We start from the raw sequence: 24,416 nt of genomic DNA on the forward strand, positions 1-24,416 counted from the left end.
TGTGCGTGGGTTTCCTCCGGGTGCTCCGGTTTCCTCCCACAATCCAAAGATGTGCAGGTTAGGTGGATTGGCCATGATAAATTGCCCTTAGTGTCCAAAATTGCACTTGGGTTGGGTGGGGTTACTGGGTTATGGGGATAGGGTGGAGGTGTTGCCCTTTGGTAGGGTGCTCTTTCCAAGAGACTCAATGGGCCGAATGGCCTCCTTCTGCTCTGTAAAGAAAATTCTATGATTAAAAACAGCTGTTCACCGCTACTCTGTTTCTTATCATTCAGCCTACTTACTATTAATGCTACTACTCAATGGACTTCAACTTTACTGATAGCCTATTATGTAACAAATTATCAATCCATTTTTCTGGGCATTCATCATCACCATATCAATGGCTTACCCTCATCAATTGGCTATTACTAATCAAAAAACTGTTCAGTTTAGATTGTCCAACAAAGATAGACTTTGTTGTTGGAGATGATGATTATCTAGCACTTGTGTGGTAAGAATGTCACTGATCAGCCCCAACCTGAATAATATGTTGCCCACTGGCATGATTGCTTCATATTTGAGGAATTGTGAGTGGAACTAAATACTCTGCAATCATCAGCAAGCATTCCCACTCTGACCTTACCTCAGAGGGAAGATTATTGCGGAAGCAGCTGAGATTGCACAGGCCTTGATCACTGCCCTGAGAAACCTCTGCAGTAATGTTTTCTTGAGTTGAGGTGATTTGATTCCAAATGCAGTCACACTTATCTCACCTCTGGAATTCAACTATTTTGTTCATATTTGGACCAACGATGTAATGAGGTCTGGAGACAAGTAGTTGTGGAGGAGCCTAAATTGCACATCAGCGAGCAGATTATAGTGAGTAAGTGCCATTTGATAGCACTGTCAATGAGAGTTTCCACAACTTTACTGATGGTGCAGAATAGACTGGGAGTAAATGGCCAGATGGAATTCACCTTGCTTTTTGTGGACAAGTTATGCCTGGAAAATTTTCCACATTGGCAAGTAGATGCTACCGTTGCAGCTGTATTGGAACAGCTTGGCTAGAGACATTACTAGTTGTAGAGTCTTCAACACTACTGCTGGGATGTTGTAAGTGCCCATTGCCTTTCTTGTATCCAGTGACTCAGCCAATTCAGTATCATTCAGGATTAATTGAATTTGCTGAAGACTGGCATTAGTGATTCTGGGAACCGCAAGAAGAGACTGAGATAGATCATCCACTCGGCACTTCTGACTGAAATCTTTTGAACTGCCATCATTGAGGGTCAGGATGACCATAGCGCCTCCTATTCCAATTAGTTATTTAATTGTCCACCACCGTTCACGATTGGACAGGGGCAGCACGGTAGCACAGTGGGCAGTACTTGTTGCTTCACAGCTCCAGGGTCCCAGGTTCGATTCCCGGCTTGGGTCACTGTCTGTGTGGAGTCTTCACAATCTCCCCGTGTCCGCGTGGGTTTCCTCCGGGTGCTCCGGTTTCCTCCCACAAGTCCTGAAATACATGCTATTAGGTAATTTGGACATTCTGAATTCTCCCTCTGTGTATCCGAACAGGCGGAGTCATGTGACAACTCGTGGCATTTAATAGTAACTTCATTGCAGTGTTAATGTAAGCATACTTGTGACAATAAAGATTATTATTATTATATGGCAGGACTTAATCAGAAATTTCATCTGATCCATAGGATATTAGACTTTGTAGCAGTTTTATAAAACTGAGTGATTTGCTCAAGCAGTTAGGAATCAGTTGCGTACTGTGCATCTGAAGTCACATAGAGGCCGAACGGATAAGAATGGCAAATTTCCTTCCCTGAAAGCAATTAATGAAGACAGTTTACAAGTTTCATGATCATCTGATGTTGGTTTTTTATTCCAGATTTGTTTTATTAACTGAATTTAAATTCTCCAGCTTCAATTACAAGATGATTTTTCAAAAATAGCCTTGAAGTATATTATACCTTTCCTAGACACAATACTATCTAAACTTTCACATGTACTTCAATAATTCAGTATAATCAGTAAACTAATATCATCAGTCAGACTTGTAGTATGGCTCACTTACGAGTGCTGGAAGCTACATATATTCACACACAGGGCCCTGTCCTTTGCAAACTAAACAAAAGCTTGGAGTACAGCCATTCCCTGGTCCATTCCTATGACAATTCCTTGACTGATCAAAGTCAACCTGCCTGGTTTGAATTAAGTCATAGCTAGGCAGTTAACTGTTCCCTGGTGTATTCTCCATTGCAGTGCCTCTACTAGTTAGAGCCCTTTTGCCAACTGAACAGCACCCTCTTTCTCATACTGTATAAATTATTGTTCCCTTTAGATTTGATATTCTTGCAAATCTGTCCCAATCAACAGCATGTATGTTTTTCAGCAAAACTTCTGTTAATAAAGATTTTGTGATTATTAAACTTTTAAAGTATTCTGCTTATCTATATCCATATTAACTTTTTTGATCCTTTGTTTCATTTTAGGTGTCATATTTGGCTAACGTTGTTCGCCTGAATCAGACCCCTGAAGCCTTATTTAATCACTGGGCATGGGAATTGGTTGTCAGATTGAAGCTGCACAATAATCATTCATGCAACGACGAGGGTTGGCCACCTATTAACAACGCTTTTACTGCACCCGAAATGAATGAATCACCTACCCTCCATCCTCTTTCTAAAGCTGTAAGAGCTGGCATTCCTATTGGTTGTTATCTTGCGCTGTCAATAACATCAATAGGTCACAGGTATAATGCACACTGAGTATGTCATATTAAAGAGTAGAACTAACTATACCTTTTTAAAAATATAGTAACTACAAAGAACTGTTAACATTCTTCCTTAATACTCCAGTGAATACAGTTGCTATGCCATTCAACATGAGAGGTTAAAAGATTTTCATGTCCAGAGATACACACACACTTTTGGACACAATGGTAGGGCTCGGCTGGTTAGGGACAACAAATGTGGGGACATTTATGGATGACTCATGGGAAAGGTCAGGACCCCACTGGACGAGACCAGATGGAAATGGGGGAGAGGAGCTGGGCATGCCGATAAGGGGAGGACTCTGGAGCGAGGCTCTGGACAGGATCAACTCCACCTCCTCTTACGCTGGGCGAAGTCTGATGCAGCTCAAGGTAGTGCACAGGACACACCTCACTAAGACACGAATAAGGGGTTTCTTCCAGGAGGTGGAGGATAAATGCAAGCGGTGTCAGTGGGGCCTGGCCAACCACACCCACTTGTTCTGGTCCTGCCCCGGAATCGGGTAGTTCTGGGTTGCCTTTTTTGAGGCCAGTTCCAGGGTTGTGGGGGTCGCGATGGAGCTGTGCCCATCTGTGGCGGCCCTTGGGGGTCAGAGCATGCAGAGCTCTACATCAGTGGGTGGGGGGGGGGGGGGAGGAGCAGATGCTTTGACTTTCACCTCATTGATTGGCAGCCAGAGACTTCTGCTAGGTTGGAATTCGGCAACGCCACCCAGGACCTGAGTTGCTCTCAGACCAGGCAATGTTCCTGAGACTAGAGAAGATCAAATTCTCAATCAGAGGATCCGAGGAGAGATTCCACGGTACAAGGAAGAAGTTCACAAACCTCTGAGGACGTGTGCGGTGGGGGGGGGGGGGGGGGGGGGGGGGCGCAGATAGGAGGGGGGGGGGTGCAAGGAGCGCCGCCGGATGAAAGGGAGCTCACGCACAGCAGCAGAGGTCAGACGGGGAGGAATTCCACTCAGCAGAGGGGAAACAGACCTCTCCCACAAATGGAAAACCAAGAGGGCGGACCATCCGAACCTCCCTCAAAAACTCCGTGGGGGAACAGGTCTCCTTCTCTCTCCCCCCCCCCCCCCCCCCCCCACCCCCACCAAGAGGGCGGACCATCCGAACCTCCCTCAAAAACTCCGTGGGGGGACAGGTCTCCTTCTCTCTCTCCCCCCCCATCAAAATGAGTGTAAATATAAATAAAGAGTTCTGGCATTGATTCTAAATATAAATGTAAATAAGAGAATGAGAGTACGGGAACCTGGGTCACAGGGAAAGTGGCAACCTATGGTTCAGATGTTTATGAAGTTGCTGTTGCTTGGTTTCTTCTTTTGTGTTCTTGCCAATGGCTCTGAACCTTGTGTATAAATCTTGTGACCTAAATGTTAGAAATCCCAATAAAATTATTAAGAAAAAAAGATTTTCACGTGATCACTATTCTCCCCCTCCTCTGGTATCTGTAATACTGCAGCACTGAAATCCTCTTTAATTATTTTTTTTTGTCTGTCACTGTTGTACCGTGTTTGAGAATTCTTTGCTGCAGGATTTATTTCATTTATCATTATTCCTTCACCTTTTTCAATTTTCTCAATTTGTTGCTCTGACTCCAAAGGCAATAATCCAACCTGGAGTATGATTCCATTGGCAACAATGAAACTCTACAGGCTGGACTTTACATATTTGTAAGGGAGGGGTGTTGGGGTAAGGGGGCTCGTATAATAAAGCGTGTGGCCTTCTCGCCGCCTTTCTGCCTACCTTTGAGCTTTCCACATTACAGTGGCTGGAGAAGGTTTAGATCTATTGAGTCACTTGAGTGGCCAAATTCTATAGGCAGGGGAAAAGAGGCAAAGTAACAGCTTGGCTGTTTTCAATATGCGGGCTGCTCTCTGGCTGGAAGGCGGGATATCATTTTTGATATTTGGGTGGGGGGAGGGGGGGGGGGGTAGCTGTGTCCATAACCCCAGGATTATACTCCTCCTCCTTGTCCTTTCAAACCAGGCTCTGCCCACCCCTCTCCCCCACTCACTGTGGTCTGCCATCCAAAATCTCAGACTTAAACTTTTAAGTCTGAACTCCATCAGTCTTCTTCCTCAAGGACTGCCTGTAGTTTGAGCAGCAGCCACCACTCAGTACTAGTGTTTCTGGGGCTACATATTGGCTGGCAGCTCACTGGAGCAGGATACCTTCCCAGATGGGGGGGGGGGGGGAAATGTCCCACTATGGAACAATTAAAGCTGCTTCTAGCACCATATCACTGTGGCAGCCAGGTTTTGGATGGGCATGCTGACGAATGCCTTTCAGTTGTAGTGGGGAGTGGGAATATGGCGACCTCTAAAATCCATCTGTGAATCTGGGCAGCAAAATGGCAATCGTGGAATCAAGTATGATTTCATACTCCCCTGACATTGACATATGTACTGTTTATTGGATACTACATGCAATCAGGTTGTTTATTTTTCCTTTACAGCCTTTGTAGACTTTGGAGTGAAGTTCTAAACTGTGAAAGCAGCTGCACATAGAATGACATAGCTGTAACATCCTTTTATGCATTCATATATCATGAATTATGGCCACTAATAGACATGGTTGTGTCCAATTAAGACACCAACTGCAAATGATAGTAGGTGACTTACCTAATTGTTAAGTCTGACATTTGTTGGGGAACAAAAACAATACAATGGCTTTCACCTCCAGAGCAATATGTTAACACTTATTTGATTACGGACAGCACGGTAGCACAGTGGTTAGTGTTGCTTCACAGCGCCAGGGTCCCAGGCTCGAGTCCCGGCTTGGATCACTCTCTGTGTAGAATCTGCAAGTTCTCCCCGTGTCTGCGTGGGTTTCCTTCTGGTTCTCCGGTTTCCTCCTACAAATCTCCTGTTAGGTGAATTGGGCATTCTGAATTATCCCTCTGTGTACCCGAACAGGTGCCAGAATATGGCGAATAGGGGATTTTCACAGTAACTTCACTGCAATGTTAATGTCAGCCTACTTGTGACAATAAATATTATTATTAGATTATTATTATGCCACTTTACCCTGGACCTGTTGTTAATTATTACACCATGTACCAAATGAAGGGGTTTGAATGGTAACTTTATATACTGATTGTTTGATTCAAAGATATAAAGTCAGTGTTATGACCTTCTGAATTTGTTTCTGTATAAAATTTATTTCAGCGTTGACAAATTCTGCTCAGAAGGCATACCTTTGCTGGGTGTCCTAGTACAATCAAAACATCTTAAAGCAGTAGTCCATGTGTTGGATAAGATCTTGCCACTCTTCTACCCATGTCAGTATTATCTTCTGAAAAATGAACAGTTAAGTAGAACCTATCTTACTTTCCACTGAAAGTAATAGACTTGCATTCATTAGAATATATTTCTTGTTCATAGTCATGGCTATTGATGTTAGAAGGCATGCCAGCCAGTTTGTAACTTTAGAAATTAACTGATGTATCCTACTGATTTTAGGTGTTTAATTTCCTTAAGTTACTAATTTTAATGCATAGGTTAATATTGCATTAAATTCTTATTTGAGTCATTTAACCAGCTTAATTTAGCTACTGTCTAACTATTGTCACAAAGTTACTTGACCTTCATCAACAAACTTGGAGAAGTATGCTATCGCAAACAAAATTGTTTTAATTTGTTCAATGAATTATCTGAACTAACATTTGTACCATTTAGCTGATTGTTATTTGATATCCTGAATTGTTGACATCTGAGCAAATCCTTATATTGGCCCCAGGTTAATTGGTAAAATAACAATTTTGCATAAATTATAATTTTTTCTATTTTAACTGAATTCCAGCAAACTAAGTAATTGACCTGATTGACTTAATGAAAATTAGGCAATATTGGTTATTTACACATATTTTAGACCTCTGTATCATGAACGCTGCATGTTCTTAAACACTAAAGTAAGCCTGCTGCACTTTTTATGTGACTGGTAGGCGGATTGCAGTTACATTATCGCATTAAAAGTCAAAGGGCGGAAAAAGACCAGCTGCTCCATCAATCCTGACTTGTTACACGGCAAAGTGCGCCAGCTCATTTGTTGGTAGCCTTCATGATATGCCAATTAATCTGTTATAATGTACTTTCTGTCTCAATTCCCAGCAGATTTTCACAGTAACTTCATTACAGTGTTAATGTAAGCCTACTTGTGATACTAATAAAGATTATTATTATGATTAGGCAACTTAATATTAAGCAAATTGCAAAACTCATCATTTGTTTCTTCCTCCACCGTAGGTTTATAATATGTCTGCAGCTTTTTCTTCAGACTGACAGTGGTGTGCTTCAGGGAGTGACTCAACAGGTGACCCAGAAAGTAGCACAACATTTGACTGGGATCAGCTATGGAGAAAACATTAAATTGTTAAACAGTATGATCCAGGTAAAAAGAAACATTAGTTATAAAGGGTGAATACAAAGGAATAATCATCCATAAGAAATAATAAACTTACATTAATATGGTACATTTCAATGACCTCCAGATGTTCCAAATCATTTTGCAGCCAACAAAGTATTTTTGTTTCCCTTTTGTTGTAATTGCCATTGAACTGAGTAGTCTTCTAGGCCAAGCCATTTGAGAAGAGCATTTAAGAATCAACCACATGTCAACCAGATGACATATTTCCTTCCTTAAAGGACGTTAGTGAACCAAATGGGATTTAACAACAGTCGACAATGGTTTCATGGTCATTATTAGACTTCTATTCCCATATTTTAATTGAATTCAAATTTCACCATCCACTGTGGTGGAATTCAAACTTGGGTCCCCAGAGCAATATCCAGTGAAAATACCATTACGCCACTGCCTCCCCTCTGTTGCCATAGATACGTGTAAGTACTGCCACTTTGAACTAGTGATTACTATTGTGATAGTAATGATAATGAAACTGTCAGTATTTGTCTCTAAAATGGGCAGCAACATCCAAACTTGATGTGGACATTAAAATGCAGAAATCCCAAAGTTGCTGCCAGTTCTCCAAATGTTGTGCAGTCCCCCAGACTGCAATCATTTGGAATTCACTAAAGTGATGACAAGTTACTCTTTTACGCTACTAGTCTTGCTGTAAAACCTTGACTAAGAACACACACATGACCACCAAGGGACAAATCACAGAATTGTTATTGCACAAAAGGAGGCCGTTCGGGCCATTGTGTCTGCACTAGCTCTCTAAATGAACAGTATGACTAAGTACCATTCCCCTGCCTATTCCCCGTACCCCTGCACATTTTTTCTATTCAAATTATCATTGAATGCCCTCTTGAGTCATCTCACATGATGGTCGGCTCCCAAAATGAAAAGCATGAAAAGGTTGCATCTTGTTGAATGGTGTGAAACTGATGGTTTTTAATGGCATTATAAGTTCATTATAACTACTGGGAAAACTCTCTGGCTCTGGGGAATTAAATATTTGTGGGTTATCAAATGCCTTCATTATGTCAAAGAAATCCATATATTTAATTTTTTTTAAGTTTGTATTATGTCAGTAAACCCAGGCAATAATTCACTGTTTAACATAGAATATACTCTCATGTTAAGATCTGAATGACGGAGCACACAAAGCTTCTCTCGCAGCTTTGGCCTTTTGAATCTTTTTCTTCTCTCTCTCTTTCTCTCTCCCTTGTCCCTTGTTTTAATCTTGTCTCTGGATTATCTTGCTCTCCATCATGCAAAAATCAAAATGAGGGAGCAGGATACTCCATTGGCTGATGGTGAAATCGGGAAACACAATTGGGCGGAGAATAGATTCCGACGCCAAAATCGCGGCAGGCATGATTTGACGCCAAATTGCAATTCTCTGTCACTTCGACAGCGGTGTGAATGCGGTCCGGAACGCACGTATAGTAAACATCGTTAGCAGGCCTGACCCGGTATTCTCCAGGGTCTCTGCAATTCTCCACCTCTGATGGGCCGAGTTCCCGATAGCACGGTTCTCTTGTGCTTTTAAAAGTAGTGACACCGACGTCTTCGCTGGGAAGGAAGAGAGGGGAGGAGGTACGGAAAGTGTCCAACATCACAATGTTCCTCCTGCAGAATGTTTGAGGTGAGGGACGCCGTCAGTGTCCCTGCTGATTTCATCTGTGGGAAGTGCACCCAACTCCAGCTCCTCAAAAACCGTGTTAGGGACCTGGAGCTTGAGCTGGATGAACTTCGGATCATTCGGGAGGCAGAGGGGGTCATAGATAGGAGCTTCAGGGAAGTAGTTACATCAAAGACTGGAGATAGATGGGTAACTATAAGAGGGACTGGGAAGAAGCAGTCAGTGCAGGGACCCCCTGCAGTCTTTCCCCTGAGTAACAAGTATACCGTTTTGGATACTTGTTGGGGGGGGGGACTTACCAGGGGTAAGCCATGGGGTACAGGCCTCTGGCACGGAGTCTGTCCCTGTTGCTCAGAAGGGAAGGGGGGAAAGGAGTAGAACATTAGTAATTGGGGACTCTATAGTCAGGGGCACAGATAGGAGATTTTGTGGGAGCGAGAGAGACTCGCGTTTGGTATGTTGCCTCCCAGGTGCAAGGGTACGTGATGTCTCGGATCGTGTTTTCCGGGTCCTTAAGGGGGAGGGGGAGCAGCCCCAAGTCGTAGTCCACATTGGCACTAACGACATAGGTAGGAAAGGGGACAAGGATGTCAGGCAGGCCTTTAGGGAGCTAGGATGGAAGCTCAGAGCGAGAACAAACATAGTTGTTATCTCTGGGTTGTTGCCCATGCCACGTGATAGTGAGATGAGGAATAGGGAGAGAGAGCAATTAAACACGTGGCTACTGGGATGGTGCAGGCGGGAGGGATTCAGATTTCTGGATAACTGGGGCTCTTTCTGGGGAAGGTGGGACCTCTATAGACAGGATGGTCTACATCTGAACCTGAGGGGCACCAATATCCTGGGGGGGAGATTTGTTAGTGCTCTTTGGGGGGGGTTTAAACTAATTCAGCAGGGGCATGGGAACCTGGATTGTAGTTTTGGGGTACGGGAGATTGAGAGTATAGAGGTCAGGAGCACAGATTTGACTTCGCAGGAGGGTGCCAGTGTTCAGGTAGGTGGTTTGAAGTGTGTCTACTTCAATGCCAGGAGTATACGAAATAAGGTAGGGGAACTGGCAGCATGGGTTGGTACCTGGGACTTCGATGTTGTGGCCATTTCAGAGACATGGATAGAGCAGGGACAGGAATGGTTGTTGCAGGTTCCGGGGTTTAGGTGTTTTAGTAAGCTCAGAGAAGGGGGCAAAAGAGGGGGAGGTGTGGCGCTGCTAGTCAAGGACAGTATTACGGTGGCGGAAAGGATGCTAGATGGGGACTCTTCTTCCGAGGTAGTATGGGCTGAGGTTAGAAACAGGAAAGGAGAGGTCACCCTGTTGGGAGTTTTCTATAGGCCACCTAATAGTTCTAGGGATGTAGAGGAAAGGATGGCGAAGATGATTCTGGAAAAGAGCGAAAGTAACAGGGTAGTTGTTATGGGAGACTTTAACTTTCCCAATATTGACTGGAAAAGATATAGTTAGAGTACATTAGATGGGTCGTTCTTTGTACAATGTGTGCAGGAGGGTTTCCTGACACAGTATGTTGACAGGCCAACAAGAGGTGAGGCCACATTGGATTTGGTTTTGGGTAATGAACCAGGCCAGGTGTTAGATCTGGAGGTAGGTGAGCACTTTGGAAACAGTGACCACAATTCGGTGACCTTTACGTTAGTGATGGAAAGGGATAAGTATACCTCGCAGGGCAAGAGTTATAGCTGGGGGAAGGGCAATTATGATGCCATTAGACATGGCTTAAGATGTGTAGGTTGGAGAAGTAGGCTGCAAGGGTTGGGCACACTGGATATGTGGAGCTTGTTCAAGGAACAGCTATTGCATGTTCTTGATAAGTACGTACCAGTCAGGCAGGGAGGAAGGGGTCGAGCGAGGGAACCGTGGTTTACCAAAGAAGTGGAATCTCTTGTTAAGAGGAAGAAGGAGGCCTATGTGAAGATGAGGCATGAAGTTTCAGTTGGGGCGCTTGATAGTTACAAGGAAGCGAGGAAGGATCTAAAGAGAGAGCTAAGACGAGCAAGGAGGGGACATGAGAAGTCTTTGGCAGGTAGGATCAAGGAAAACCCAAAAGCTTTCTATAGGTATGTCAGGAATAAAAGAATGACTAGGGTAAGAGTAGGGCCAGTCAAGGACAGTGGTGGGAAGATGTGTGTGGAGGCTGAGGAGATAAGCGAGATACTAAATGAATACTTTTCGTCAGTATTCACTCAAGAAAAAGATAATATTGTGGAGGAGAATGCTGAGACCCAGGCTATTAGAATGGCAGTGAGGTGCGTAGGGAAGAAGTGTTGGCAATTCTGGACAAGGTGAAAATAGATAAGTCCCCGGGGCCTGATGGGATTTATCCTAGGATTCTCTGGGAAGCCAGGGAAGAGATTGCTGAGCCTTTGGCTTTGATTTTTAGGTCATCATTGGCTACAGGAATAGTGCCAGAGGACTGGAGGATAGCAAATGTGGTCCCTTTGTTTAAGAAGGGGAGTAGAGATAACCCCGGTAACTATAGGCCGGTGAGCCTAACGTCTGTGGTGGGTAAAGTCTTGGAGAGGATTATAAAAGATACGATTTATAATCATCTAGATAGGAATAATATGATTAGGGATAGTCAGCATGGTTTTGTGAAGGGTAGGTCATGCCTCACAAACCTTATCGAGTTCTTTGAGAAGGTGACTGAACAGGTAGACGAGGGTAGAGCAGTTGATGTGGTGTATATGGATTTCAGTAAAGCGTTTGATAAGGTTCCCCACGGTCGGCTATTGCAGAAAATACGGAGGCTGGGGATTGAGGGTGATTTAGAGATGTGGATCAGAAATTGGCTAGTTGAAAGAAGACAGAGGGTGGTGGTTGATGGCAAATGTTCAGAATGGAGTTCAGTTACGAGTGGCGTACCACAAGGATCTGTTCTGGGGCCGTTGCTGTTTGTCATTTTTATAAATGACCTAGAGGAGGGCGCAGAAGGATGGGTGAGTAAATTTGCAGACGACACTAAAGTCGGTGGAGTTGTAGACAGTGCGGAAGGATGTTGCAGGTTACAGAGGGACATAGATAAGCTGCAGAGCTGGGCTGAGAGGTGGCAAATGGAGTTTAATGTGGAGATGTGTGAGGTGATTCACTTTGGAAAGAATAACAGGAATGCGGAATATTTGGCTAATGGTAAAATTCTTGGTAGTGTGGATGAGCAGAGGGATCTCAGTGTCCATGTACATAGATCCCTGAAAGTTGCCACCCAGGTTGATAGGGTTGTGAAGAAGGCCTATGGTGTGTTGGCCTTTATTGGTAGAGGGATTGAGTTCCGGAGCCATGAGGTCATGTTGCAGTTGTACAAAACTCTAGTACAGCCGCATTTGGAGTATTGCGTACAGTTCTGGTTGCCTCATTATAGGAAGGACGTGGAAGCTTTGGAACGGGTGCAGAGGAGATTTACCAGGATGTTGCCTGGTATGGAGGGAAAATCTTATGAGGAAAGGCTGATGGACTTGAGGTTGTTTTCGTTAGAGAGAAGAAGGTTAAGAGGTGACTTAATAGAGGCATACAAAATGATCAGAGGGTTAGATAGGGTGGACAGCGAGAGCCTTCTCCCGCGGATGGAGGTGGCTAGCACGAGGGGACATAGCCTTAAATTGAGGGGTAATAGATATAGGACAGAGGTCAGAGGTGGGTTTTTTACGCAAAGAGTGGTGAGGCCGTGGAATGCCCTACCTGCAACAGTAGTGAACTCGCCAACATTGAGGGCATTTAAAAGTTTATTGGATAAGCATATGGATGATAAGGGCATAGTGTAGGTTAGATGGCCTTTAGTTTTTTTCCATGTCGGTGCAACATCGAGGGCCGAAGGGCCTGTACTGCACTGTATCGTTCTATGTTCTATCACCATAGTTTGCTGACAGTTGTGCTGCTGGCCAGGGGGCTCCTGCCAGGGCCGGGGGGTTGTGGCACGGGGTGGCCAGGAGGTGGGTTGTGGGGTCGGGCGGATGGGCATGGAACACCGTTACCGCAGCTGGAAAGGCAGCCATGCAGCTGCACAAGCTACTGACGGTGCGCTGTGAACTTAGGGACATGGGTCATATAGACATCCCCAGGCCACCCCATAGGTGCCCTTGGCCCCAGCCAACCTATCGGCTGGAGCGGCGCGCTCCTGCACAACCAATGCCATCTTGTTGGCTGAGATGAGTGTGTGGGGCAATTTTAATGTGCATATGCGGCTTTAACTTATTAGCCTCCTAAGTGTCAATCACGGACCCGGTGAATCCTTCACTGTTTTTCATTGGAATCGATTGTGTTTCACATGGTACCGTGCTGGTCCCTCCACAGACGCTGAATCAGTCCAGGTTTGGCGCAAGTTTTCCTGACGTGAAAGTCCATGAATCCTGCCCCTGCACCAACACTTAGTCTCCGGGATGGAGAATCCAGGCCAAGGTCTTTTTTTTATTCTGGCTGTTATCCAATTAACCCTTCCCTCACCCAATCATCATCAGCTCTATGTGTGAGGAACATTTTGTTTTTTTCCAAATAAGGGGCAATTTAGCATGGCCAATCCCCCTACCCTGCACATCTTTGGGTTGTGGGGGTGAAACCCATGCAGACACGGAGAGAGTGTGCAAACTCCACATGGACAGTGACCTGGGATCAGGTTCGAACCTGGATCCTTGTGAGTAAACTTTTCTTGACCAACCAGGCATAGTTTACGTGGCTGTTGATAACCTAACATATTTATGTAAATAATGTATTTTGTATGTCCAACAGTGTATCAATGATTTTACATGCCATGGTTCCTTATCTGGTAGAGAGAGTGACATCTACTTTCTAATCTCATACGAGCATTTTTTCACAAAAAGCCGTCAAGGTCGTGCCCTTTTGCTGTTCGTATTCTCTTTATACTTGACACAAACTTAGAATCCCTCAAAAATGGCATCCCTCAAAAATAGCATCCCTCTATGCTATGCCCAATTACTAGGTTTTCACACTTTACTAACCTACAAAGGAGAGTATCAAATAAAGTGAAGTGTTCGTAAACTACAAGGTTCGATGTTAGTTTCTAATAATACAGGTGGATTTTAACAATTGGTATTCTTGTTGGGAACCTAATAGTCATATTTCTTTGAGGGCAGCTTTCTTCTGGGTCAGCAGTGTCCATTGCCATCTCTATGATTTCTCCCAGATACATTTCTTTGGCTTCATAAAACATAATAAAGATTATTATATACACCTTACAACAATGTTTGTTGTTAACACAATTGGCTGTGCTCACCTAATAATACGTAGCAACACACTGTGTCCAAGATTACATAAATCAGCATAACTATTTACGAATGCATTCCTTGTATAGCTGACTAATTAATAGTTTTGAACAGCATATGCTGTGGATACAAGAGCAGGTAAGAGGCTGGGTATTCTATGGCTGGTGATTTGTCTCCTAATACCCCAAAGGCTGGGATTTTTCGGAGGTGGCTTACCATTGGCCACCGGCGACACCAAAAGATCCCACTGAAGTCTGTGGCCATTTGTGTTGCCCAATGGCCGCATCACCAGGGAACCTGCTGCAAAAAATCGTCTTTATTGGGGCTGGAAGATAGCGGGCAGGGCCAGAAAACCCTGCCCGACGTATTTCTACTATCTTAACGGGTACAGGTCAGGAATGATAAAGTATTCTACTTGCCTGCTCTAGTGCAGCTTTAGCAACATGCAAAGCTTAACACGATGCAGGACAAAACAGCTCACTTGATTGACACCTCAGTCTCCACCTTGAATATTCTATCCCTTCACTACTGAAGCACTGTGGCTGCAGTGTATACTATCTATATGATGTACTGCAACAACTCTTGAAACTAGGCTTCTTCATCAGCACCTTCCAAAGCCATAACCTCTACCATGTAGCGGGGTGAAGGCAGTAGGTCCATGGGAATATTGACACCTGCAAGATCCCCTCCCAGTCACACACCATCCTGACTTGAATCAAAATTCTATCTCTAATGTTACGATACCCTGGGCGAGTGCGGGGTCAATTCCAGCCCCACAGTCCCAACACAAATGAATTAACCAATAATTTGTATATTTTCCAGAGATCTTTAACCTTTGACTGCTCCAATGAGTTACAGGCACCAGATTTATAAGAAAACATTATATAATGGAAATAATGGAACAATGGTCTACTAGTCTAACAATTCTCAAAACCCTGTCCCGACCCCCACCCAGACCCACACACAACAGACACACGATGGAAGTAGGAAAGGTTCAAAAATAGTAAGGATTAAAAGGGCATGAGATATTTGAGGATCTTCGTAGCTGGCGTTGAGGTCTTTGTAGGCGGTGATCACTTCAGAATGTAAGGTGTTGAATCGTCGGTTGGTTTGGATTTTCAAGCTGGGCCATTCAGGCCAAATTCTCAGGCTGTGGGATCACCTCTAGGGACATGCTTAAACTTGTGTTGAGTTGAGCCTTACCCTCAGAAGATGCACTTCAGGTTTGCTCAGTTTCTGATACGTGGTTACCTTCAGCAGACTCGCACCAGCTTGTCTCCATTAAACAGAATATCAGAACAACAGTTTTCACGAGGCCTTCAAGTAGCCTGGTACCTTTAATGGGAGAGGAATTCGGAAAGTTCCCCTATCCCAGCTTTGCCGTCAGGCTTTGAATGCTCACTAACTGCTCTGTGTACCTGAAGGGAGTTCCAGGCAAGATTTGGAGACAATTTCACCCCGTCTGGGAGAGAAAGTCAATAGGATTCTGCTTAGCTCTACAACTCCAAATAAAACAGAAACCAAAAACACAGTCATCCAGCAGGGCATCCCAAAATAAAAAGCACCAATCCACGTCAAGGATCTGCTTAACCCCAGGATTGCAATGGAGTTGATTGATTGCTAGCAATGTCCATCAAAATGACATCACGGGCTATGCCATAGACAACAAGGGGAGACCTGGGCCAGTACATTTGATCAGGAATATTTTTGGTTTGACCAGAGTCTGCAGGTTTTAAAGCAAAACTGCAATGTTGCAGGGACTGGGGTTAAAAGCAAAACAGGAAAGAGACCCATGGTGAGACTGCATTCACCTGCAACAGTTCAAGAAGGGAGCTACCATCAAGGGCAATTAAAGATGGGCAGCAGTTATCTCTTATAACAAGTAAAAGAAAACTGAATGTACTTAAAATCTATTCAGCATCTTGTAGCTAAATTGATGGTTTTGGCATTATTATTCCTTAATCTCTTAAAAACTTCGACAGCACCTTTCAAACCTGTGACGTCTGCCACCTAGAAGGACAACGTAAGATTCATGGGAACACCACCACCTGCAAGCTCCCCTTCAGGCCACACCCCACCCTGGCTTGAAACTATATCACCATACCTTCACTGTGGCTAGTTCAAAAACCTGGAATTCTCTTCCTAACAGCATCATGGATGTTCCAACAACACATGCAGTGGTTCAAAAAGACAGCACATCACCACCTTCTCAAGGGCAATTGGGGATGGGCAGTGAATGCTGACCTAGTCCGCACCACCCACTCCCTATGACAGCATTTTAAAAACTGATCTTTTTATGCTGAGGTAGGTCGGTCTGCCTCCTTCAGGACACTTGCTCAGTTCTGGGGATACCTCAAGTTAGACCCATCCATATTTGTAGTATTTGTTTCTACTTAAGTTACCTGTGTCTATTCCCTGGTGTACCAACATACTTATATTTCTAAGTATTAATCAATACTAATAGATTTCACATTTGTGTGATCCACACTGATGTTTACATAGAATTTACAGTGCCGAAGGAGGCCATTCGGCCCATCGAGTCTGCACCGGCTCCCGGAAAGAGCAACCTACCCAAGGTTAACACCTCCACCCTATCCCCATAACCTAGTAACCCCGCCCAACACTAAGGGCAATTTTGGACACTAAGGGGAATTTATCATGGCCAATCCACCTAACCTGCACATCTTTGGACTGTGGGAGGAAACCGGAGCACCCGGAGGAAACCCACGCACACACGGGGAGGATGTGCAGACTCCGCACAGACAGTGACCCAAGCCGGAATCGAACCTGGGACCCTGGAGCTCTGAAGCGATTGTGCTATCCACAATGCTACCGTGCTACCCCTGATTAAATATCTTAAGCTTGCAAGTTGTAGTCTTAACATATGTTCAGCTTGAAATTCGCTTTCATTTTCTAAACTTGTTTTTAAATGCTTCGTTGGATTTCTCCATATTTTTAATTTTCTGATTTGGGTTCCAAAAGCAAAAAATCTTTTCCATACTTAATTTTACAAAATAAGGATTTTATTTTCATATTCTGTGATCTGGCGATGTTTTCTTAAATTTAGAGTATCCATTTCATTTTTTCCAATTAAGGGGGCAATTTAGCATGGCCAATCGACCTAGCTTGCACATTTTATGGGTTGTGGGGACGAAACCCACGCAAACACAGGGAGAATGTGCAAATTCCACACGTACAGTGACCCAGAGCTGAGATCGAACTTGGGACCTCGGCGCATGAGGCTGCAGTGCTAACCCACTGCGCCACCGTGCTGCCCTCTAGAGATTTTTTTATGTGTGGTGACCAAATGGTAAGTTTTAATCACTTAAAAATGTTATAATGAAAATATTAATCATTTTGCAAAAAAATATATTTTATTAGTTGGTAAACTTTTCTGAAAAGTCGTATGGACTCTAAAGATGTTAACTCTGTTTCTATCTCCACAGATGTTGTAGACCTGCTGAGTTTTTCCAACATTTTGTGTTTTTATTTCAGACTTCCAGCACCCACAGTACTCTGCTTTTATATGATTCAGTTAGAAACTTGTTGAATTTGCAACAGACACCTAACTCATAGCAGCCATCTTAGCCACATTGTAAGTGTCTATTTTTAAAAATAAAAGACTGTTCAGAAGCTTCTATACGAACACAGTCCATGTTTAAAATTAGGAATAAGACATGCCTTCACTCAGCAAAACACCATGGACCCATCTGAAACTCTGGCACTATTTCAAAGAAGAAAGGGGAAGTAGCCCCATGTCCTGGCCAATAATTATCCCTCAATCTACATCATAAAACAGATCATTTGGTCATTTTCACGTTGTTGTTGTGGGAGTTGCTGTGTGCAAATTGGCTGCTGTGTTTCTGACATTACAACAGTGATTACAAAATTACTTCATTGGCTGTAAAGTGCATTAACGCATCTGGTGATCATGAAAGGCACAGTACTTTTGCAAGTCTTTGATGTTACTTGTATGTTAAACTCTATATTCATAAATACAATTAGTCATTGAATTTAGATGTTATGCTCTGAAATAAATTAACTGCCATTCATGTTTACAGACTCATGTCTCTGAGAGCAATAAACCTGGTCGAGTTGGAGCAGCTGCTGTTCTGGAATTCTGGATTCTGGTCTTGACAAGTCAGCAACTGTGGCACAGAGACAAAAGTGTTTTGTTTCTAATGGATAGTCTTTGTAAGGTTGCATTTCTTCATCAACAGGAAGATTGTTTGCAAAAGCCTCTTTACCAACTGCATAAGGTATCTCACAGAAATAAAATTTTCAAGTGAAAACTAGCCTAATATTCTGGAAAGCACACATGTTTTCATGCAAAAGATGAAAAAGTAGCCAAATATCTTTAGAACTATCTTTCTTTGACCATAATTAAGAGTATTGACACTATAAATCAACTTATTCTGAAACGTTTAACATGTGTGTTGACACTTTACATTGCAAAATAACTAATTAACTCAAAGATGGCCTCCATCTTTATTAATTATCATTGATTTGGGAGCATTCATTTAAGATGTCAGTTTGTTTCCCTCCTTTATAAAATTTATAATTATAGTAGTGAAAGCTGCTCGCACATGTACAAGTCCACTTAAGTGTTGTATTGTTTCTTATAAATCTGTAAAGAGATATTCTTATTTATTTGAATAAATGTTTAGACTGCTCTTGGATACCATGGTGATCGTGGATTACTAACTTCATTCATGAGCTGGATGCTATCTGGCAACATAACTCCATCATTCATTGAGGGCAGTGCCACCTCAACTGAGGTACAGTAGAACTTGTTTTCAATATATATAGAAAATATATATATACTATGTGAATATACATGATGTTTTAAAACTCTAATCACATCACTGAGAAGACAGTCAGCTCTGAATCACTATTTCTATTATAATAATCTTTATTAGTGTCACAAGTAGGCGTACATTAACACTGCAATGAAGTTACTGTGAAAACCCCGAGTCGCCACACTACGGCGTCTGTTCAGGTACACAGAGGTGGAATTCGGAATGTCCAATTCTCCTAACATTATTATTGTTTTTAACAACTTGTACATTGTAAATAGGATCCCTCACTGTAGTAGGGATGTTTGATTGTTTAATACAAATGTGAGTATTTGGCTTATAGGTTCAGAAATAAAGCACAGCTACCAATATAAATTCCTCTTACTTGCCCTGGCCTGGCTAATATCCATGAAAATGTGCTACATGTACCTCAGAAACAATACAGTTCATCTGTAATATTTTAAGTTCTTACATCAACATCATATCTAGACCTTAAACCTTTTCCATTCTAAATTCTTATGTCCAAATTTATCAAGGAAACTTCTGAGGTCAAGCTGTAATTACATCCCACGCATTGTGGGGGTGCTGTAGGATTTTGTAATGGCCAAATGTATAACAATACAACACAGAATGGATGACCTTAAAATGGGAACTGTGGAAACGAGAATTATCATCTGGCCTCTCACCAAGGTTCATTAAAGACTGCACTTGGTCCTAATTTTGCATGTGCAGTGACATGAGAGATATTTTTGAATAAATGCCCCATTGGGGCGGTCAGAATTAGATTTGAAAATTTTAAAATTAACAGGCATAAGTATCCTTGAACAAATAATAAATTTTTCCACATAAATATACAAATAGATTTGGAGGCGAATTGAAGACGTGTGTGGGGAGTGCTGCGTGGATGTGTGTGGCATGTGGGTGTCTAATGTGGGGGCAGTCCTTCATCATTACAGCAAAGGAGGGAGAAAAATAGACTGACCACTTCTGCAAAAAACGGTATAGACTCGTGGAAATTGATTTACAACAAGTACATAGTGCCCTCTAGCAATGACGAATCACGAGGCAGCTATCCCACAAAAAACATTTGTTTCTAAGACAGTGTGTCAACAATCTCCTCTTTCCTCCTCCCCCCCCCCCCCCCCCCCCCCCCCAACCACCAAGGACAATCCCACAATAGAACAAGCTGCACCAAAGGAGAAATAGCCACAGCCCTATCACTGTAAATCTTCAAGAACCATCTTTAGATTATTTCTATTTAGAAGCTGTCATTACCAAGACTGCCATTTCAGCAGGTCATACCTGGTTTAACTAATGATCACCATATGAATTTGGGAGAATATGGATTTTAGTCTGTGCAGTGAACACTGCTAAAGCAGGAGCAATGAATTAGAAAATGCGTGTTTGTGTGAATTTATAAATAAGTGGGACAACGAATGGAGAAAATAAATTGAGTGTTTAGCAGATTTCTTCCATAGACCTGCTGGACTTTAAATTTTAGACAGAGCAAAAAAGCAGGTGCTCCTGCATTCATCATTTTTAAGCACCAAATGCAACTGCAGGATATTGTGTCAAAACAATTGGCAGTCTCTTATTTTGTAACATTAACTGTTTAGTATTACAATGCGTGCCCAACTTTTCCTTTAAAAAATCAATTTTTGATAGGTATGGTTTTCTTGGATGATATTCAACATGGAGGCCATCTTTGAAGAAGATTCCCAGCTCCGTAGATATGTGGAACTTGAATTAATTAGCAAACCTTCGGTTACTCCGGATCAAGCCCTGAGGGTATGTATTACAATTTCTTTGTAAATTAATTGTATATATTTCAGCTTAGTGTGTGTCTTCCCCACTGTAAGTGAGTAAAAGACTAATTGGTGTGAATTTGTGTAAGTTAACAAACATCAGTTGACTAAAAAATACTTTTATTGATGGCATAATATTTGGGAGATTGCGGGGGTTGGTGGGGAGTGTGAATGGTAGAGTTGGTTGTGTAGTGGTAATGTCAACAGACTGGCAATCCAGAGGCCAAGGCCCTCTGGTTAGTTTAAATCCTACCATGGCAACTGGTGGTAATTAAATCTAATTGAAAAAATCTAGTCTCAGTGTATCATCGATAATTGTAAAAATGCATCTGGTTCACTAATATCCTTTAGGGGCGGAAATCGTCTATCCTTACTTGGTCTGACCTGTATGTGTCACCAGACCCACAGTAATGTGGTTGACTCTTAACTGCCCTCTGAAATGGCCTAGCAAGCCACTTAGTTCATGGGCAATTAGTTTGGGCAATAAATTGAGGGAAATATTAGAGTCAGACAAGAAATGCTGCCCGACCCACTGATGCCTAAATCCCACGAAAGAATAATGAAGAAAGCAGGATTGACAATATTTATTGGAGACATTCCCAGAAATTATGTCATGTCAAGTACTAGCCATAGGACATTTAGGTGTTTTGTTAAATTTAGACGTGATTTAATTTAATTACATGCAGCCTAATTACTGGATCCCACATTAACCCTTTAAACAGATTTTGTTTGACACCGGTATAACTATCGGGCAGAGACTCTGACACTGAATTGGCAAATAATACCAACGTTTATTGAATATAAACAAAATAAAACAACAATACATTTATCAGTTAGCTAAGAATTTAATAGTGCACTTAACTCTGAACTAAAGACTTATCAACTAACTAATAAAAGGAAAAAAAGTATATTATCAATCAAGCGCGACAGACTTCACATCGGAAAACACCCTTTCCGTCAGCAGGAATTCTGCCCCTGTCTTGGAAAGAAAACGATTGCTGCCCAGATGACAGTTCTGTCGCTGTCCTTGGGACCAGTGTTTCACAACTGATCCCTGCACTGACAGAAACTCCCTTTGCCCTCAAGGGTCTGTCAATCACTCGGTGTATACAATGAAAATGGTTCCTGACACACTCTTTTATTCATAATTCTGACATCACTCCATCTTAGCCCACAGTTGTTGCTGATAGCCAATTGGTCAGTAATGTTGTACTGATTAATTTCATTGGCTCTTGCCATTTGCACACATTGTCTTAAACATAAGACAGTGGATTATTTATAGATGTATTCTTAATCTTGATGCTTCGCAAGTGTCCCATTCCTTAGGCCAGTACTGAACGAGAAGACTGAGTTCTGATAGGGGCTAATATTGGATCGTGAAGACTTTAGTTTCATGGCTGCTGTTACAGCACTTTTAAAGTTTCAAACTTTAATACTAACGTAGGAATATTAGGGTTAGGGTTAAATATAAATATAACCTGACTCTTATTAACTAATTGATCATTAATTATTTATCCTTCAATTACAAGGTAATTGCGGTACTCTCTTAGATAATCAACTGCTGTTAGTCAGTAACTACTTCACAGTACAATGTCGTTAGCATTTTTGTAAAAGGTTAGCAACATTAACATGTCTTCTTTCCTGTTAGTACAAAATGGTAACTTAACCTAGTTGGTTTGTTGCAGAATATGTTTGTAAAAAGCCTTTAAAATAAAATATCAAGTTAAGTAAGCACACTGCACTCTACTAAAATACCATGTCAAATGATGTGACACATCAGTTATGCAAGGCAAATCCAACAACATTTAAAGATTGAGTCCCTGTAGTTGTGAATTATTTGTGGCTTCATGCGAACACCTGTTGTGAAAAGCTCCAAGAAGAAGAAAGCCACCCAAGAGCTGACATAAATGGGAAACCAAAGATCAGTAAATGAAGAAACTATTCTCACCGTTTTTGCACTCACAGACCCCATTCCCTCACTTCCTCCTGCCATCAGTGCCAATATCAAGCCCCACACAATTTCAGGTAACCTTACTGTACCTCCAAATCGACCTACAGTTCTCAGCTTTAATGTTACGGAGTTTTCTTTCCCCAGCATCCATACCTGCAGAGCAATTTTTGGTTTGACTTTAACTTGCTTTACGCAACCTAAACATATAATTTATACTTCTGGTTTTAGAAAAGTGGAGAATTAATGTGTGATCCACATTTATTTTATTCACAGAAGGCCCAAAGCCACTTAAAGTTTCCAGTTGTACCATCCATTCAGCGGCTTATGATCTATCGCTGGGCCCATCAGGCTTTAGCTACTCCTGCAGATCACCCGCTTCTCCCTCTCATCTGGCAGAAATTCTTCTTTCTCTACCTTCACCGGCCTGGGCCAGAGTTTGGGTAACTCAAAATTTTAAAAATTATATTTCTTACTGATTTTTCACGTATGTCATTTCCATTGACCTGTTGAATATCAAAATGGTTTATTTTTGATCTGTATTCATTTAAAATCTTGTATAAGATGCGTATTTCTATTTACAGAGATTATTTCTTCCTGTCACCATTTGTATTGATCCATTGTCAGGATTTTCTTTTGTAAATTTAATCCAACATTTTCTGTTTAATTTTATATTAACTGTTGTGATGGGGAGTTGCAAAGTTTAGTCACTCATTGATGTCTTGATGAACGCATTGCTTTTCCTTAATTGTTTCTTAATTACTTCAGTATTTTTAAAACCTTTTCAAACCTGTTAAAAATGTATACAAACCACCTGTTGCTTTCCCCATTTGGCTACTTTATCTGCCGAGGCCTTGTCTTTTCTTTGAAGCCCATTCCTGTTGCTCCATTCCTGACTATAAAGAAAATGAAGTCTGCTGCTATCTCCTGCAGCCTGGAATTGTGCCACTGCTCTGTGATTTTCAGCTTCAGATTGTCCCTTAGTTAATGATAAATCTGTTACCATTTTTCAAATTAAGACAAAGAGAGGAAGAAAACAGTGCAAATCCAGCATCAGACTTGAGGCACCACAGATATTTTTTTTTTACAATTTCCGTGGCCTTTTAATCTGTTTTTCTACCATTTCTATTTCTAACCTTTTTTCATTACCTAGGTGCTAGAAATTCTTTTTTTATATATCAAGAATTTAAATAATATATATACAAAAGAGAATGTGAATTGAAATGGTGAAATGTATTTTGGAGTAATATCTGTCACTTCTGGAACAGGTAGTGTGTATGTAGTCTCACCAATGTACGAGCTTAATTTTAATTGTGACATATGCACTAGAAAGAAAATACAATAGTTGATTTTTATTTTGGCTTCAGTTTACCTGTAAGTGGCTGTATTGGAAAACGATATTTCCATAGCACTTCGCACTCTAACTTGCTGAAAGAAATGAAAAAGCGTCTTGTTGAAATAGCAGATTTTCATCATGCAGCTAGTAAGGCTGTAAAGATCCAGAAGAATATGGATCACACTGACAACACCTCAACATTGAATGAGAGCACTGGAATTTGCCTGCCTGAATCCATGACATCACCAGAGCTGCACAAAGAATTGCTCAGGTATAAAATTATTTCACTAAATTTGGTTTCCTACCTGAACCTCTTGCCACCATGCACAATAAATAGGAAGCATTCCGCAGAGCTAATGTCGTCTTTTATTCATCTGGTGAGAGGTACACTCCATAAGTCAAAACTAACTCTGTGAGGATATCAGTCCAGGATTGAATGGTGTGTATTGGACAAGATTGAATGTTGAATAAGGGAATATTTATGCAGATGTA

The 24,416-nt window shown here is 42.0% G+C and overlaps 1 protein-coding gene across 4 annotated transcripts in view; it reads left to right on the forward strand.

Annotated features, from left to right (window-relative positions):
- epg5 (ectopic P-granules autophagy protein 5 homolog (C. elegans)) overlaps positions 1 to 24,416 on the forward strand; it is a 236,083-nt gene that overhangs the window by 117,201 nt on the left and 94,466 nt on the right. For 3 of the 4 annotated variants that reach the window (XM_038790783.1, XM_038790785.1, XM_038790786.1), the window contains exons 16-23: positions 2,487 to 2,746; positions 5,938 to 6,078; positions 7,015 to 7,159; positions 18,101 to 18,298; positions 18,707 to 18,817; positions 20,501 to 20,623; positions 22,865 to 23,031; positions 23,956 to 24,195. In XM_038790783.1, coding sequence (XP_038646711.1) covers positions 2,487 to 2,746; positions 5,938 to 6,078; positions 7,015 to 7,159; positions 18,101 to 18,298; positions 18,707 to 18,817; positions 20,501 to 20,623; positions 22,865 to 23,031; positions 23,956 to 24,195 — 1,385 coding nt within the window. The remainder of the gene's footprint in view (positions 1 to 2,486; positions 2,747 to 5,937; positions 6,079 to 7,014; positions 7,160 to 18,100; positions 18,299 to 18,706; positions 18,818 to 20,500; positions 20,624 to 22,864; positions 23,032 to 23,955; positions 24,196 to 24,416) is intronic. The other variant, XM_038790784.1, reaches the window with a different exon arrangement.

This window comes from Scyliorhinus canicula, chromosome 3, assembly GCF_902713615.1.
Source record: "Scyliorhinus canicula chromosome 3, sScyCan1.1, whole genome shotgun sequence".
Taxonomy (NCBI): domain Eukaryota; kingdom Metazoa; phylum Chordata; class Chondrichthyes; order Carcharhiniformes; family Scyliorhinidae; genus Scyliorhinus; species Scyliorhinus canicula.